This window comes from Ceratotherium simum, chromosome 34 (genome assembly GCF_057802395.1).
Source record: "Ceratotherium simum simum isolate JZ-2026a chromosome 34, ASM5780239v1, whole genome shotgun sequence".
Classification (NCBI taxonomy): Eukaryota; Metazoa; Chordata; class Mammalia; order Perissodactyla; family Rhinocerotidae; genus Ceratotherium; species Ceratotherium simum.
Genome location: NC_141933.1, coordinates 13,730,550 through 13,748,324, shown reverse-complemented (window position 1 = coordinate 13,748,324; position 17,775 = coordinate 13,730,550). Strand labels below are relative to the sequence as shown.

Here is a 17,775-nt window from a genome sequence, read left to right as displayed (position 1 = left end):
ATAAGAGTTACCCTATGACTACTTATTAAGCGTATACTGAAGACCAAACACTGTTTGCAAACACTCCTCTCCATCTCTTCTGCTTTGTCAGCAACTTGCATCTTCTTTTTAATCAACTCGCCTATAAAATACACTGACACAACCCCCACAACCACTCAGTATGTGTAAAGATTCTTAGCTTTTAAGGATCTCATTTGCCTTTCGCTCCCTGTGACTTTGTCAGAATTGGATGTGACCTCAGACTTATATACTCTGGTTTTGTAAAGCTCTGATATATGACTAATGCAATGGCAAGAATCTGCAACTACCTGTCCTACTGTTTATATCACTCCCCCCAGCATAAGCCAGTTTGACTCACTGAAAAAGAAAAGCTATATCCAACTGAGTAATCACTTTTATTTTTCCTCTGTGCACTTCTTTATCATTTCCCTTACCAAAGTGTGTTAAGATACCCCACAAAATTTCAAATTAGTAGATCTAATTCCACTTTATGTTCCCAGTGTCCAGAAAAGCGCCTGACCCCTAAGAACCTATGAGTAAGTGTAGGTTGCATCTGGAATGGAAGGAAATGAATGTGTGTAAGAAGATGATACCAAATTACTTAATTACTTAATCTTGGTTTTTAATGTTTAAAATTAATTTTATTTCCTGAACAGATACTTCTTCACGGAAGCCAAAGGAAATGGAAATGATTGAATTGGTGTCTGTGATATTATACTCAAGACCTTAGCATCTATGTGTGTCTTTATGAGATCAACAAATCAAGTGTGGGATCTAAAAATGTTTGTTGATACTCGTGTACACAACAGAATACAAACATCCAAGGACAAATGAGTGTTTTGTAATATTCACGGCAAACAAGTCTGCAAATTCATTCATTCAGAGTTCCAAAAATCCCATGCTCTGAGTACATGAGACAGACACTTGGGATGCCTGGTAATCCTATACAGGAGGATGGCATTTATTTCCTCTCTCCTCCCTCTGGAGCATGGAATCTAGTAAGACTGAGTAAGTAAACAGATTTATTGAAATGTAACTATAGGCTAACAATTATGATAATAATAATAACAATAATCTAGGACCATGTTTCCTTACTTTAGTTTATTGGGAGCAGAAAACTTTGGAAAATTGGAATTGCTAGATTTTCGAAAGATAAATCAGTGCATGTATTGTATAGTATGTTACATCTAATGGCAAATGAAATTATGGTTACAGATAGAATTAAGGTTGCTAATGAGCTGACTTTTAAATAGGCAGATTATCCTGGATTATATGGGAGGTCACAAGGTAATCACAAGTGTCCTTAAGAGTGGAAGAGGGAGACAGAAGAGGAGCTAAGAGTAATGCAACGTGAGGAGTACTTGAATTAACATGGTTGTCTTTAAAGATGGAAAGGTCCACAAGGCAAGGAATGTGACTAGCCTGAAGAAGCTAGAAAAAGCAAGAGAATGGATTCTTCCCTAGAACCTCCAGAAAGGAATTCAGCATGCTGACAGGCTGATTTTAGCTCAATGAGACCCAAGTCAGACTTCTGACCTACAGAATTGTAGGATGATAAATTCATGTTGTTTTAAGCCACTAAGTGTGTGGTAATTCTGTTACAGCAGTTATAGGAAACTAATACAAGGGTAGTGCTTCCATTGGAGATGAAGAGCATGTAGGAGCTGAAAGGGGAAAGGAAGAAGATGGATACAAGGAAAAGGGGCCTGCGGTGGGAGGGGGCCCAACCAAGGAAGGGTGGCCCCATGCTTCTCCCAAGAGCCTAGGAATGAGCACCACACCCACACGCAAATCTCAAGTACAAGGACGATGGGCTGGAGAAGCCAGTCCCAAGCTGTCACCACGTTATGAACTCTGTAGAGGATGGAATAGACATTTGAATCTGACGTAAAGTTCTAATTTAACATTCTCTGAAATTCCACATGTAATTGATTAACAGTAAGACCATTTGCTACCAAGTGAACTGCCCCTACACCTATGAAAAGAGACCCAGAGTTGGAGGTTCAAGTATCTTGTATAACAACTATACTTACCATATTTGAATTGAATATGTCAACCACTGTAAAATTCATTTGCCACTCCAATAACAGCTAAGTAGTAAAAATGAAGCACAACCCTATTACATGTACTCATAGATTGTAAGACACATCTTAATTTCAGGGACATTAAAATGTAAAAGAAAGAAAAGTTCATCTTAGAACTTAAGAAATTCAATATTTAAAAATACAGTCCTGTGCCGCATAACGTTTTGATCAATGACGGACAACATATACGACAATGGTCCCATAAGATTAGTACCGTATAGCCTATGTATACAGGAGACTACAGCATCTAAGTTTGTGGAACTACACTCTAGGATGTTCACACAATGAGGAAAACGCATAACAGGGCATTTCTCAGAACACATCTCTGTTGTTAAGGACCACATGATTGTACGAGGTAATTAGTCCCTGTCACACACACACACAAACACACACACTCACACACAAAGACTTTTCCAAAGAAAGACAGATAAAAAGCAGACAGGTTTTACTTTGTCAATGACGTCTTTTAGGAACACATAAGACTGCCTTCAACTCACTAGTGCAAAACAGATTTTTTATAATCAAATTCTGATCATTGATAGCACATTACATTTTTAATGAGCGGTTCATCAGTTTCATGGTATTAAAAGGTAGTCTGAAACTCCTAGATTTACTCGCTTTAGGGGACCAAAGATGCTACTGCTACAGTTCCTCATGTTGGAAGCCATGAAGATACTTATCTTATGGGAACCTGATAAGATACTCCCTACTAGAAACCCTCCTTTTGTTCCCAAAAGATCTGGACAGAGTCAAGAGTTATACTTTTCTGGTTGAACGAATAAACAAATGAACTGTATGGACTTGCAGCCTACCAAGAGAAAGAAGTAAAGACTCAGTGCATTGTGTTGTACTTTCAAAAATTCACAAGATGGAAGAGAACATATAATTTTCATGGAAAATATAGGTTACCAAAATTGACTAAAGGAAACAGAACAAATCTTAATAGATCAATGATGGTAGATGAATTGAAAAGGTTGTCAAAAATTGACCCTTTGTAAAGGCGTTAGGCCCAAACTGTTTTGTGAGTGATTTCCAATAAATATTTAAATATTTAAGGAGCCAGTAACTCCCAATTCTGTTATGAATTTTAGAAAGCTTCTTTCTATAAGGACTCATTCTATAAGGACAGCATAACCCTATCTGCAAACTAGATAACAACACCTAACATATCCAATAATTTCACATATCTAACATATCTGTACACATCAATCACGTCTTCAACATAGATGTCAACTTCTTATGAAACATTAGCAAATTACAAAGCAAGGAGTTAAAACAATGACAAATAATCATCAAGTAAGGTTTATTCCAGAAATTCAAAGGGAAATGTTAATGCAATTCACTGACATAACAGATTAAGAGGACAAACAATGGGATTATCTCAGTGATGCAGAAAATATTCAATACAATTCAACCCACATCCTTGGGCAACAAAACATCTAAAAGTCAGGAACTGAAGAAAAACTAATAAAAAATTGAAAATAATAAAAAAATTCAACTAGATAAACACATAACAAAATCAAATTACGTACAACTTTGGTTTCCTGTAAATCACCAACACCCATGGAGAAAACGTACTAGAGCTATTTCAGGCAATATGAAAGACCACATATCACGAAATAAAGTCCTGATTTAAACATGCACACACACATTAGAAGTGCTTCTAGCAGGGCTGGCCCCGTGGCTTAGCGGTTAAGTGTATGCGCTCCGCTGCTGGTGGCCCGGGTTCGGATCCCGGGCGCGCACCGACGCACTGCTTCTCCGGCCATACTGAGGCCGCGTCCCACATACAACAACTAGAAGGATGTGCAGCTATGACATACAACTATCTACTGGGGCTTTGGGGGAAAAATAAATAAATAAAAATTCAAAAAAAAAAAAGAAGTGTTTCTAGCAAAGATTCACTTAAGTGAATGTCAGGACTCTCATGTCAGGAAAAGAAGGGAAAGGCTCAAGACCACAAATGGATGAAAAGCAGGAAACCACAGAATTGAATACTCCTCCATCACTGAAAGGGTTAACTAGAAAAATATCCACAAACCAGCAAAGAAGATAACAATAAAATTATCTACTTCAGCATGGGCTTTGAGTATAATCTCTTCTGAGAATTCAAAACCCTGACACAAGTTTGGGATTCAAATTTGTAATGCCCACATAGAATGGGATGCTCCGAAGTGAAAAATTAACTGAGTGGTGCAGGGTTAGTAAGGTCATATGATGCCTGGAAGAAACAAATATTAGCCCTCTCTGAAGGAATGCACAAGATAGACAAATGACCCACAGGTACATGAAAATGTGCTCAACATCACTAAGCATCAGAAAAATGCAAAATCAAAACAATAGTGAGATCTCAATTCACACTTCTTAGAATGGCTAACATCAAAAGATAAGAGACAACAAGTGTTGGCGAGGATATGGAGAAAAAGAAACCCTTGTGTACTGTTGGTAAAAATATAAATTGGTACAGCCACTATGGAAAACAGTATAGAGGGTCCTCAAAATATTAAAAATAGGACTACTATAAGATCCAGAAATCTCATCTCTGGATATTTATCCAAAGGAAATGAAATTAAGATCTTGAAAAAGTATCAGCACTCCCATGTTTATTGCAGCATTATTCACAGTATACAAGATATGAAAACAATTTAAGTGTCCATCAACGGATGAAGGGATAAAGAAGATGTGATATATAGATACGTAATGGAATATCATAAGTTGTAAAAAGAAAAAAGAAAATCCTGCCATTTGTGACAACATGGAGGGACCTTGAAGGCATTATGATAAATGATATAAGTCAGACAAAGACAAATGCTGTATGATCTCATATATATGTGGAATCCAAAAATCTGAACTCATAGAAACAGAGTAGAGTGAATGGTGGTTGCCAGGTGCTGGGGGTGGGAGAAATGGGGAGATATTAGTCAAGGGGTACAAACTCCTAGTTATAAGATGAATAAGTTTTGGGGATCTGATGTACAGCATGGTGATTATAGTTAACAATACTGTAGCAATACTTGAAAGTTGCTAAGAGAGTCGATCTTAAATGATCTCACCACAAAAAAGAATTGGTAATTATGTGAAGTGATGAAGGTGTTAGCTCAGACTAAGATGATAATCGTTTTGCAGTGTATAAATATATTGAATCAACACATTATATACTTTAAACATACACAATAATAAATGTCAATTATATCTCAATAAAGCTAGGGGGAAAAAATTATCCATCTGAAACACACAACTTGTCTCATGCAGGTTTTTTTTTATTTTTTGTTTATTACTGTAACATTGGTTTATAACTGTATAAATTTCAGGTGTACATCATTATACTTCAGTTTCTTGTCTCATGCAGTTTTTAATCTGTGTAGACTAGTTTAATGTACTAAAAAAAATGTAAAACCAACTGAATAGAACCCATTAGCATTTTGCAAACAGTGAAAGTGCATTCTACGTAAGATCAAAACATTCAATAAGTTGGATTAATCTTAAATAATACTGTAATTTTGCAGACCGCTTTACTAACATACTTATCTACCTGTATCCAATTTGAGAGATTCATATGAGTAGAGTGTTGGTAAACAGGAAAAACGTGTATTCCCTAAACATCATGTAATCCATGTTTCTCTATGCATGGAGACTTAAAGCAACATCATGACACTGTAACCATTCTGCCTGTAATTAGAAACCGGACTGGTAGCAAAGGACTTGAGGTGCAGTTCTCTTCTAGTTTTTTGGCAATATAATTGAAACTTATTTATATATAGTGACCTGTGATGCTTACAAGCCATGAAAATTGGACCCTTGTAGTCTCTTGGGCACAGCATGTGGCATGTTTTAACAAACTTCTAATTGAGCTATGGATAAGCAGATGGATTTCCTCTCCTGCCTCTAATAATTTGGATGGCAATCAAAATGTGTCTGTCTGTGTGTATATATGTGTCTACAATTGTGCATGTGTTAGTAACTTCTTTTTTTTTTTTTTTTAAAGATTTTATTTATTTATTTTTCCCCCAAAGCCCCAGTAGATAGTTGTATGTCGTAGTTGCACATCCTTCTAGTTGCTGTATGTGGGACGCGGCCTCAGCATGGCCGGAGAAGCGGTGCGTCGGTGCTCGCCCGGGATCCGAACCCGGGCCGCCAGCAGCGGAGCGCGAGCACTTAACCGCTAAGCCACGGGGCCGGCCCTATTAGTAACTTCTTAATAGCTCTCACTGAAACCTCATCATCCACAGCAGAATCAGACACTGACTTCCACTTCCTTGTCCAATATTATTCCCTTTGCAATTCTTATATTAATACCAAGGCTGAGGGATTTACACATAAGAAAGGGACACAGCAGAAGTTCATAAAGATGTGATTCTCTGAATCTGCCCTTACTCTCCTGAAAGGGGAATAAAGACGCTAAGATATTTAGTCTTCCAAAGGGCTCTACCTTCAGAAACAGAATTTTCAAGAATTAATGTCACCAGTGTTCTGTTCTGCTCTGTACCTAATAACACAAAATTTGAAGTTGGAGTTTCAAGATCAAAGGAATTAGGTAAAGATAGTAAACATTTAGCTAAGGTTAAGGTTATGCACAGTGAAATTGAGATGTCGTTATTGATTATGTATACATAGTTTGACTTTGATATTTTCCAGGTGTATTAAATGCTTCAGAGCTAAGATGATCTTCTCAGTGACGGAAACAACAAAGGTGGGTGTTAACTATTGGGAGGAGAGATGATGTGTTAAGAGGAATTCAGAAATGTGGTCCATTCAGTGTGAGAGAAGTCATCATGCATTTATTGTGATCCTTTGAGTTGCCTATTGGTTAAGCAGCCTCATACTCGGATCAATGTAAGTCAAGTTTCCAGAGCCCCTTTCTGCCAAATACTTATCTTCAGACAGACTTTATCAGACATTCTTGTTATACAAAATTACCCTATACATATAAGACTGAAGGGGGGAAAACTACTGTTTCTTTCACCCTATTTTCATCTCTTCCTTCCCTTCAGTCAAACATAGATTCACAATATATTCCATGAGAAAAACAAGAATAACGTTAATACTTTCTAAAGGATGGTGGTGAAAGTTAAATAAATCAACTTTTAGTAACTCTTCACAAATAGTAAACTCTCAAAAAATAGTAGCATTTTTTACTGTTAGAAATCATATCTCCTTTCTTATGTCTTATCACCCCCCATATCTACCTCTACTTTTCTCATGACACATTTCACATTTTATCATTATATTCATCAATTTATACAAATCATCCACTTCTGATAGGCTGCAAACACTTTGACAATGTGGTCCAACTTATCCATATACATTTGAAGATTGCAATAAGTGTTCACTAGCTATGTATAAGGTGGAACAAATAATAATCATAAAATTTCCTGGGAATGATCAATAACAGCCTATGAAAAATGGGCATTTTTCTAGTGATACCAACATCTCTCCCTGCTGCGGGATCCCCCTACTCTCTTAGCTTTGATCCACAAAGGGAAAGAGGCAGAGGAGAGTGTGCTTGATGCAGTATGGACCACCTCTCAGAAGAGGGTCACTATCTTTATTCTCTCAGCCATACTCAAGCAAGGATCACATCACTTATGCAAGATGAATAAGCCCCAAAGAATTACTGTACAACATCTATGGCTATACTGTATTGTGCGCTTAAAAGTTTATTAAGAGAGTAGCTCTCGTGTTTAAGTGTTTTATCACAATAAAAGAAATTAATGCTATTCTTTGGGATTTGGTTTGGATTTACATGTTGTTTCAATCTGTTTATCAATCATAAATTTTATATATTTTAAAATAATTATTAAGCAAATAATCTGATTAGAATAAACTAATCACAATAATGAATTACCTACATGGAATAATCTGCAATTTTAAGAAATTCGACATACAAAAGCCAAGAACAGAGAAACTGACTAATGACACAGCAACGTTGCAATAAGATACAGAATGAAATCCTTTCTTTTGCAAGACAAGACCCTCTTGAAGTCAACAGGATATTTGCTGATATGAATATGAAACTTGTAGAGTATGAGTCTACAATGGCTGGAACCATGTCTTACTTATCTTTGTATTTAATACTTCAGACAGTTCCTGGCACTCAATAAATTTGGGAGAAATAATAATAAAGCTTAGAAACTAAAATAAATTAATTACATAAAATATGCAATGTAAACATCACTAAACATCAATGCTTATTCTTTTCAAAAATAGTTTTATAGGAAAAGAATTACTGAATGACTTTGCATGTGATAATTTGATTTGATCACAAAATCGATTGCAATCTTAAAATTTGCACAACTCAACAAATTGCAAGCACCACAGCCACATGAGGAACATTCTGAATTGTACTGCTAGTTCTTAGAAAGAAATAAAACAACTAGTCAAGTATTTTCATATGACGTAGCTTGAAACAAAAGAGAGAGAAAGAAGATGATGCAGTGGAGCAGAAAAACTGCACCAGGGTAAAAGAATTTATTTTCCTTGGCCTAACCCAGAATCAAGAGCTGAACTTGGTCTTATTTCTTTTCCTACTGTGGGTGTATGTGACAACTCTGCTTGGAAACCTCCTCCTCGTGGTCACTGTGACCTGTGAGTCTCGCCTTCACACCCCCATGTATTTTTTGCTGAATAATTTATCTATTGCCGATATCTCCTTTTCCTCCGTCACAGCTCCCAAGGTTCTGGTGGACCTTCTGTCACAGAGAAAGACCATCTCCTTCAACGGCTGCTTCACCCAGATGTTTTTCTTCCACCTTATTGGGGGGGGTGGATGCATCTTCTTTGTCGGTGATGGCATTAGATCGGTATGTGGCCATCTCCAAGCCCCTGCACTATGTGACCATGATGAGTAAGGGGCGATGCACTGGCCTCATTGTGGCCTCCTGGGTGGGGGGCTTTGTCCACTCCATCGTGCAGATTTCCTTGCTGGTGCCCCTCCCCTTCTGTGGACCCAACGTTCTTGACACCTTCTACTGTGGTGTCCCCCAGGACCTCAAACTCGCCTGCACAGACATTGTGATGCTTGAGCTCCTGACGATTTCCAATAGTGGACTGCTCACCACACTGTGGTTTCTCTTCCTCCTTGTGTCCTACACAGTCATCCTAATGATGCTGAGGTCTCAGGCAGGGGAGGGCAGGAGGAAAGCCATCTCCACCTGCACCTCACACATCACTGTGGTCATCCTGCACTTTGTGCCCTGCATCTATGTCTATGCCCGGCCCTTCACTGCCCTCCCCAGGGATAAGGCCATCTCCGTCACCTTCACTGTCATCTCCCCTCTGCTGAACCCCTTGATCTACACTCTGAGGAACCAGGAGATGAAGTCAGCCATGAGGAGGCTGAAGAGAAGATTAGTGCCTTCTGACAAGGTATAGACTAGTCTTTGAAAATGACTTTGAAAATGTTTGTCCATCAAATAAACTGCATTGACTAAAGGATTTCTAAATAATTTTGATATTTCTACTAATATACACATGACTTTAAATAGTTCTGATCAGCATGAAATAATAATGTAAAATGATGGGTTTGATGTTACGAAAGAAAGTAGAGAAATCAAATTGTTAGCTGGAGAGGTGGATATTGCCTTTGCAATATAGCCTTGGAAGAAATAAAGAAAACAACATCGAAATACACTCAGAAAATTTTATTACATTGGCTTTGTTGTGGGGTTTTTTTTTTTTTTTCAGCTCTACTGTGGTGTAATTGACAAATAAAAAGAGTATATGTTTAAGATGTACAACTTGATGTTTTGATATACATAAAAATGGGTTAAGGTGGGATCTCTCTCTGTTATTTCTTACAACTGCATGGGAATCTATGATTGTCTAAATAAAATTATCCATAAGAAAAAGCAAAACAATATATACTCAGACATTCCACTACATTCCTGTTACCAGAAAGGGAGCTGAAACACACATTAGAAAATAATAATTAGAAGTATAAAATATAATAATTAGAAAATAATGCAGCTTGGGCATTGGATTCTAAATGGTCTTTCATGAAGTAATCACATTTTAATGAAGGAAACACATTTAAATTAAGCTCCTCCTCTGATTCTATTATGTGAATAAATTAAACACCTATTACCTGAAGATTTTTCCACCTAAAGCCCACACTCCAGTGGTTGAGGCAGGTGCTTTGAAGTTAGCACAGCTTGAGTTAGAATATGGGCCTCACCACCTGTGAGTTCTGTGACTTCATGCTTGATCCTAACCCTGAACCCTGATCCTAATCCTTCCTCTGAACCCCAGGCCCGCTGGCCACCCCTCCTCTGCTTTCCCTCCGCACCTTGAGCTTAGCTCGAGCACAGCACTCAGGACACAGTTTCAAATTCCCTGTCCTTCTTCTTCCTATCTCGCCCAGCAGGACTCTGCTTTAGTTATTGTGTCCCCACACTTGGCACATCAAGTAGAACATAGAAAACACTCATAGAAATTGTTGAATTAAAAAACTCAGTGAATGAATATCGCCTCTCACTCATTTCTGCTCCTCAAATCATTAGAAAATATGGCTTAGAAAACAATTGAATTATTATTATTCTCTGTTAACACGACTTCCCCAAAATCACAGAAACCTATGAAGCTGCTTCAGAGAATGCATATACATTCAAAAAGGCTTTCAGGGAGTGGAAAACACGATTCGATATATCGCCATGGCTTTTATTTGTTTACTTATTATGTTATTTATAGCTGCTGGGAGTTGTTTTCTTCCTCTCCTTTCTGGAGGTAGATACAAGATCTTAAAGTAATGAGACTAGAAAAATGTTTATGTTGCAAATGAGTAGAAATCTCAGTTCACAAATCAGACATGCAAAGGTCCTGAGGTGGGGATGTGCTCAGAGCATCCAAAAAACAGCAAGGAAGCCTTTGTCAGTAGAGGAGGAAGCAAGCAGGAGAGAGGCAGCAGTTGAGGTCAGAGAGATAATGAAGCCATGGGACCAGGTCTTCAGGACCTTTTAGACTGCTGTGAGGATTTTGATTTTCACACGAAATAAGATGGGATGCATTTGGAGGGCTTTGAAGAGCAGAACAGTGATGCATGTTTTCACAGAATTGCAGGGGCTACTGTTATGAATAGGCTTAAGAGGAGTAAGGACAAAAACAGGGAGACCAATTAAGAGGCTCCTGCAATAGTCCATGAAAGAAATAATGAAGACATGACTTAGGGCAGTAACGGTGGAGGTGGCGAGAATTTTGAAAACTTTGAATGTCGAGCACGTGGGAATTGCTGATGGATCCAGTGTGGACTTCCTGGCTACATGTGTATCCTGTGAGAACTCCATCATCCACTTTGTTCATTAGCCCATTGAGAGCTCCTTCACTCTCGCCTCCATAACCCCTTCAGGTCCAATGGCTCCTTCCAATATCTGTGTCACACTTCAGGAATCACCCTGCATGGGTGAAACTGCCTAAGGAGGTTGTTCAGATCCCTAAGAATAGACGTTTATTTCCCAGTAGAAAAACTACTAAGAGGAGACATCAGGGGTAAGGTGAAATTCTGACTAAATCAACCTCACAAGATTCTTGCTGAAGGCAGCTCAGGGTGATCAGATACCACTTGGGCAATAGTGGAGGATGAGGAAGGAGCCAATTCCATATCATGGGTGATCAATATGGAGAGTTAGGCATTCTGGCTAAACTGACTTAGCAGGATTTTGGCTAAAATTGCACAAAACAGAGACAACACGGAGGTCCAAATGTCGAGGCCTAGCTGAAAAGTTCAGAGGGGGCTGACTAGAGTTTGGTCAAGGAGAGATTCTCTGTCACTGCTAGAAAATTTTAAACTCTAGACAAAATGCGTGTTTCTAAGCATATGTGCCTGAGTCATATCTTAATTACTCCCACTGAAACCACCTCACCATCAGCAGAATTTTTCCACAGCCACATCCAACTGTATTCCCTCTGATAATTCTCACATTAGTCCTGCAATTAAGGAATTGCTAAATCTGATGGAGCACTGTGAATCAGTGAGAAAGGGTCAAGAAAATATTACTCCCTGAATCTTCCCTTTTCCACATAAAGAAAGAAGAGATGCCACTGAAATCACTGAACTTCAAAGGGGTACTTAACAGAATTTTCTGGAGCAACATGATTCCCAAGGTTCGTGTGAATGTCATTTAAGATGTTGGTGAAGAAGGTTGGAGATTTTAGGTAAGAAATATAACTCTACGTGAGTGTGAATACCTATGGTGTCTGGGTGTCTATGCAGAAGAGTGAGAAAACAAGAGTGAGAAAAATGGAAATCTAAATGTAATTGTTAATATTCATAAATACACTTTGACTAAAAATAGTGTAATAGATACACAAGATGCTGTGTTCCAGGGTGAAACTTCAGCAGAAGACAGCAGAGGTAAGAAACACAAACAAAGAGGATATTGTAAAATACAGTCAAAGAAATGAGTTCAGTTTGGGAATTGGAGAAAAGGCAGCTCTTTTTGCCTGGGATTCCTTGAATTGCACAAAGAAGAGATGATTCCTAGGCTTATTTTCTGCAGATGGATCTCCTCAGACTGAAATCTACAGAGGTATTTCTTATGCTAAATTTAAAACTAGAGAGAAAAGAAAATAATTCAAACCTTCAAAAAAGTCGAAATAACAGTACGATGAATACCTACATTCCCTTCCTTAGATTTACCAAAAAATAAAAATTATATAGCAATGATTTTCTTTCCTATCTTTCCACGTCTATATGTTTGCATCCTTTCTTTCCAGCCAAACTTCCCACTCATAAGAAATTTTTGTATATTCAAGTGGTCCCCTGAAGCCAGACTTCCCTTTCTCTCCATTCCCATAGGTCCCAAACATAAATGCCACCTCCAGGTTTCTCTGAGCCTCTTGGTGAGAAATCATCCTTTTCTCACACACAGCTCTTCAGTCTGTACAGGGTCCCCAACACTCCCATATTACTATTAGATTTCAATTCCTTTTCCACTGGTTATGGATTATATTCCTTTCTCTCAATAAACTAGACCTCCGCCTATTTTCTATATATATTTGCTGAATAATTAGGTGGATTAAAAATAGCAGAAAGATGGAGCAGAGGGTAGAGAATGGTGTCTGAATTACCAAAGGTAGTCCTTCCTGACAAACAGGCCTGACATGGGGTCTGAGGTACTGTCTACCTTCTGCCTTCCTGTTCAGACCATAGTCTATTACTTACAGGGGGGTCCCTGAGGAAGGCTTTCCTAACTAGGTTGTACCTCCTCAATATCTCCAGTAACTATATTAAGTTGATGTTTTCTGGTGATCATTTGCTCTCTCTAAACTAGTCAGAATTGATAGCACAGCTACCATTTACATCAACACACTCCATTTCCTGATGAGCCTCCAGTGTTAAGGTTACCCAACACAGTACTAATCATAACAGATGACCAGCTATGTCTGCTGAGACTCTGCATATCTTAATTCACCTAATCCTCATGACTTCCCTGGGAGGTGGGTATTATTATAATCCCCATTCCATAGACGAAGAAGTGGAGACTCCAAGCGGTTTCTCATTCACTGAAATCACACAGTGACAAAGCCAGGACTTGAGCCCAGATGGCTCTCACTGCAGAGACCATGCACTGGATTCTCTGGTCTGCTAAGACGATGTCAGATAAGAAGCCAAACCAAGCAAGCCAGGGCTCTCCTGACTATCATACACTGTCACAACCCTCTGGGCCACTCTCATGGACACTGAAAGAAAAATATCTCATATTTCCCCTGAAATACTTTGTCCTGATGAAGTTGATTAGAAATACATGTTCTGGGGCCAGCCCAGTGGCGCAAGCGGTTGGGTGCACCCGCTCCTCTTCAGCTGCCTGGGGTTCGCAGGTTCGGATCCTGGGCGTGCACCAACACACTGCCTGTCAAGCCATGCTATGGTGGCGTCCCGTATAAAGTAGAGGAAGATGGGCACAGATGTTAGCTCAGGGCCAATCTTCCTCAGCAAAAAAAAAAAAAAAAAAGAGGAGGCTTGGCATTGGATGTTAGCTCAGGGCTGATCTTCCTCACAAAAAGAAAAACAAAAGGAATACACGTTCTGAGAAATGTACACTTCCTCTAAAACAGTGTCAGTACATTTAAAGAATCTGTGTGTCTCAGACAGTTACTAACTCGGACTGTTTCTTTAAGGTGACGTGTGTATAAACACGTGTATTATTGATTAGGCAATGCTCTAAGTATTGATGCATTGGCATAGATTAATTCATTTAATCCTCACAAAAATCACGTGAGGGAGATGCTATTGTTTCCAAATACTGATGCAGAGACTGAGGCCAAAGGGGTGAAGTACCTTCTCCTGCAGCACCACCAGTAAGTGCCCAGCTGGGACTTGAACAGGCTGTGTGATGCAAGAGACCCCCATGTATCTGCCTGTATACTGTGATATCTGTTGGAAGCGTTTTAAATTTTCCATGTTAAGTAGACTTTGGACAAAAATGTACACAGAGGAAAGAACACTTGAAAGGAAAGTGAGCTAGGTGAAAAGAAATGCCTTCATTTGACCTGGAAACAAACCCAAAAAGTGGGAGATAATGGACTATCACCTTTCTTTTGTTTCTGACTATGGTAAGAAAAAGGAGATAAACTGCAAGAACGAAATTAAGTTCCATTTCAAGGATTCACAAAAAACAAAAGAATTCAGAAGCAATAAGATTATATTGTAAGCATATGCTTAATATTTTAAAAACTAACAAACTTTTTCAAAAGTGGTTGCACCATTCTACATTCCCACCCGAGTTCCAATTCCTCTATATTTTTGTTGACTCTTGATATATCCATCTTCTTTATTTTAGCCATTCTAATATTTGGGTACCAGTGTCATACGACTTTCATTTACATTTCCTCACTGATCAATGATGTTGAGCATCTTTCCATGTGTTTATTTGCTATCCCTATATTTTCCTGTTGAAGTGTCTGTTCAACCATTTGTCCCATTTTTTTTAATTGGGTTGTTTGTTTTCTTATTGAATTTTAACAGTTACAGCCATTCCACTCCTAGGTACTTACCCAAGAGAAATGAAAACATATGTCCACACAAAGACCTGGACCTGAATGTTCACAGCAGCTTTGTGTGTAAAAACCCAAAACTAGAAACAACCCAAATGTTCATCAACAAGAGAATGAATAAGAAAAATTTTACACATCTATGCAATAAAAGGGAACAAAATATTGGTACACACAAAAGCATGGATTTATTTTGTGAGTGAGAGAAGCTAGAGAAAAAGAAAGCATGCATAGTACAATTCCAATTCTAGAAAATTCTAGAAAATCCAACTAAGGGACAGTGACAGAAAGCAGATCAGTGGTTGCCTGAAGAAGGATGGCAGAAGGGACATATTATAAAAGGTCACAAGGGCACTTTTGGGGTGATAGATATGTTAACTCTCTTAAACATACTGATGATGTCATGTGTGTGTGCTTATGTCAAAACTTACTAAGTGTACACTTCAAATACATGAGTCTATTGTATGTCAATGATAGCACAAGAAAAAAATAACTTTTAAGAAATAAATTTGACCAATGAACAGAAGAGAAGCTCTGAGTTGCCACTTTTCTTTCACAGCTGAAGAATTATTCAACATCCAGGGCTTTTGGTATCTAAAGTAGTTTTAAGCAAAGACAGACACAAAGAAATCCCCTTAAAGAAGAATAGAATAATAGAGAATAATTTCGTGGCTTTAAAATTTTCTAATTTTTCATTGCATTAAATCTGTGATTTAAAAAAGGGAAGAGTGCTTCTGTGGAATTCAGTCCAAAGAGAACCATTTCCTTTTTCTTTTTTTTTTTTTTTATTGTGGTAACATTGGTATATAACATTGTATAAATTGCAGGTGTACATCATTATACCTCTATTTCTGCATAGGTTACATCACGTTCACCACCCAAAGACTAATTGCAATCCATCACCACACACATGTGCATAGTCATCCCTTTCGCCCTGCTCCCTCCCCCATTCCCCTTGGTAACCACCCATCCAATCTCAGAGAGAACCATTTTGCAGATAGGGGTTCTTAAATCTTTTAAATGGATCACCTAGTCTGGGGGAAAAGAAAAGAAAAACCACGCTCCTATGGAACCTGAAAGGACCCCAGGCATACCATAGGCACTGCCTTATCCACACACCAAACTGCCTCCATTTTCATATCCCTCCTGCCACAGCAGTCCATCTCTGAAAGTATAACATCTAGGTCTTCATCTTGGACACATAGAACTTGTATTCTGAGAACACAATTTTTATGCATTTTCTAAAATACTTATCATTCACAGATGAAAGAATAGTTAAAGGCATGCTTGTGTAATAACATGTCATTTAGGACATGTTACCAATAAACTCAGAACAGCTCTTCATGTGTTGATAACACCTCATTAGTATTCAGATGTAATACCTGACTCTGTAAACCTGAATCTATTAAGGGAGAGTAAACTCTTTCTGAAATAACACTTTTAATTTTTTCCAAGCTACACAAAAAGAAGAAACATGATTCAATGGAGTCAGGAAATGGCACCAGAATAAAAGAATTTATATTTCTGGGACTTACTCAGTCCCAAGACCTGAGCTTGGTCTTATTTCTTCTTTTGTGTTTTGTGTACATGACAACTCTACTGGGAAACCTCCTCATCATGGTCACTGTGACCTGTGAGTCTCGCCTTCACACCCCCATGTACTTCCTGCTCCGCAATCTATCCATCCTTGACATCTGCTTCTCCTCCATCACTGCTCCCAAGGTCCTAGTAGACCTTCTGTCAAAGATAAAGACCATATCCTATTCAAGCTGCATGACACAGATGTTTTTCTTCCACCTCCTCGGTGGAGCAGATATTTTTTCTCTCTCAGTGATGGCCTTTGATCGCTACATAGCCATCTCCAAGCCCCTGCACTACGTGACCACAATGAGTAGGGGAAGATGCTCTGCTCTCATTGTGGCTTCCTGGGTGGGGGGCTTAATCCACTCCATTGTGCAGATTTCTCTATTGCTGCCCCTACCTTTCTGTGGACCCAATGTTCTTGACACCTTCTACTGTGATGTCCCCCAGGTCCTCAAACTTGCCTGTACAGACACCTTTGCTCTAGAGCTCCTGATGATTTCCAACAATGGCTTAGTCTCTACCCTGTGGTTTATCTTCCTGCTTGTGTCCTACACAGTCATCCTCATGATGTTGAGGTCTCTGGCAGGAGAGGACAGGAGGAAAGCCATCTCCACCTGCACCTCACACATCACTGTGGTCATCCTGCACTTTGTGCCCTGCATCTATGTCTATGCCCGGCCCTTCTCTGCCCTCCCCACAGATAAGGCCATCTCTGTCACCTTCACTGTCATTTCCCCTCTGATGAACCCCTTGATCTACACTCTGAGGAACCAGGAAATGAAGTCAGCCATGAGGAGACTGAAGAGAAGACTCATGCCTTCTGTGATGGAATAGAGTAAGAGTCTCCAACCTCTTCATCACCAAGGACTCCTTTCATTATTTTTCCCACAGACTTCTATTTATATACTCAAATATATTGTCAATAAACTAACTAAACTTCTAGGTAACAATTTATTTTTCTATTTAAGTTAATATCTTATTAATAACTCACGCTTCTAGCAAGCATGAAGTAACTAGTGTTAACTAATGTTAAAGGATTGAGCTGATTGATGTATTTCCACTCAAAGAACAATGTGTCAGTCAAGACAACTATATGGCAGATGAAGAGACTGATTGAATCGAA

The 17,775-nt window shown here is 38.7% G+C and overlaps 1 protein-coding gene and 1 pseudogene across 1 annotated transcript; both read left to right on the top strand.

The window, feature by feature from the left end:
• Positions 1-6,744: 6,744 nt before the first annotated feature.
• Positions 6,745-9,455, top strand: LOC101388188 (olfactory receptor 4D10-like; annotated as a pseudogene).
• Positions 9,456-16,550: 7,095 nt separating this feature from the next.
• On the top strand, positions 16,551-17,486 carry LOC101405096 (olfactory receptor 4D11-like). The gene has a single exon (XM_004437418.2). It carries the CDS (start codon positions 16,551-16,553, stop codon positions 17,484-17,486), a length of 936 nt encoding a protein of 311 aa, XP_004437475.1.
• Positions 17,487-17,775: the final 289 nt, after the last annotated feature.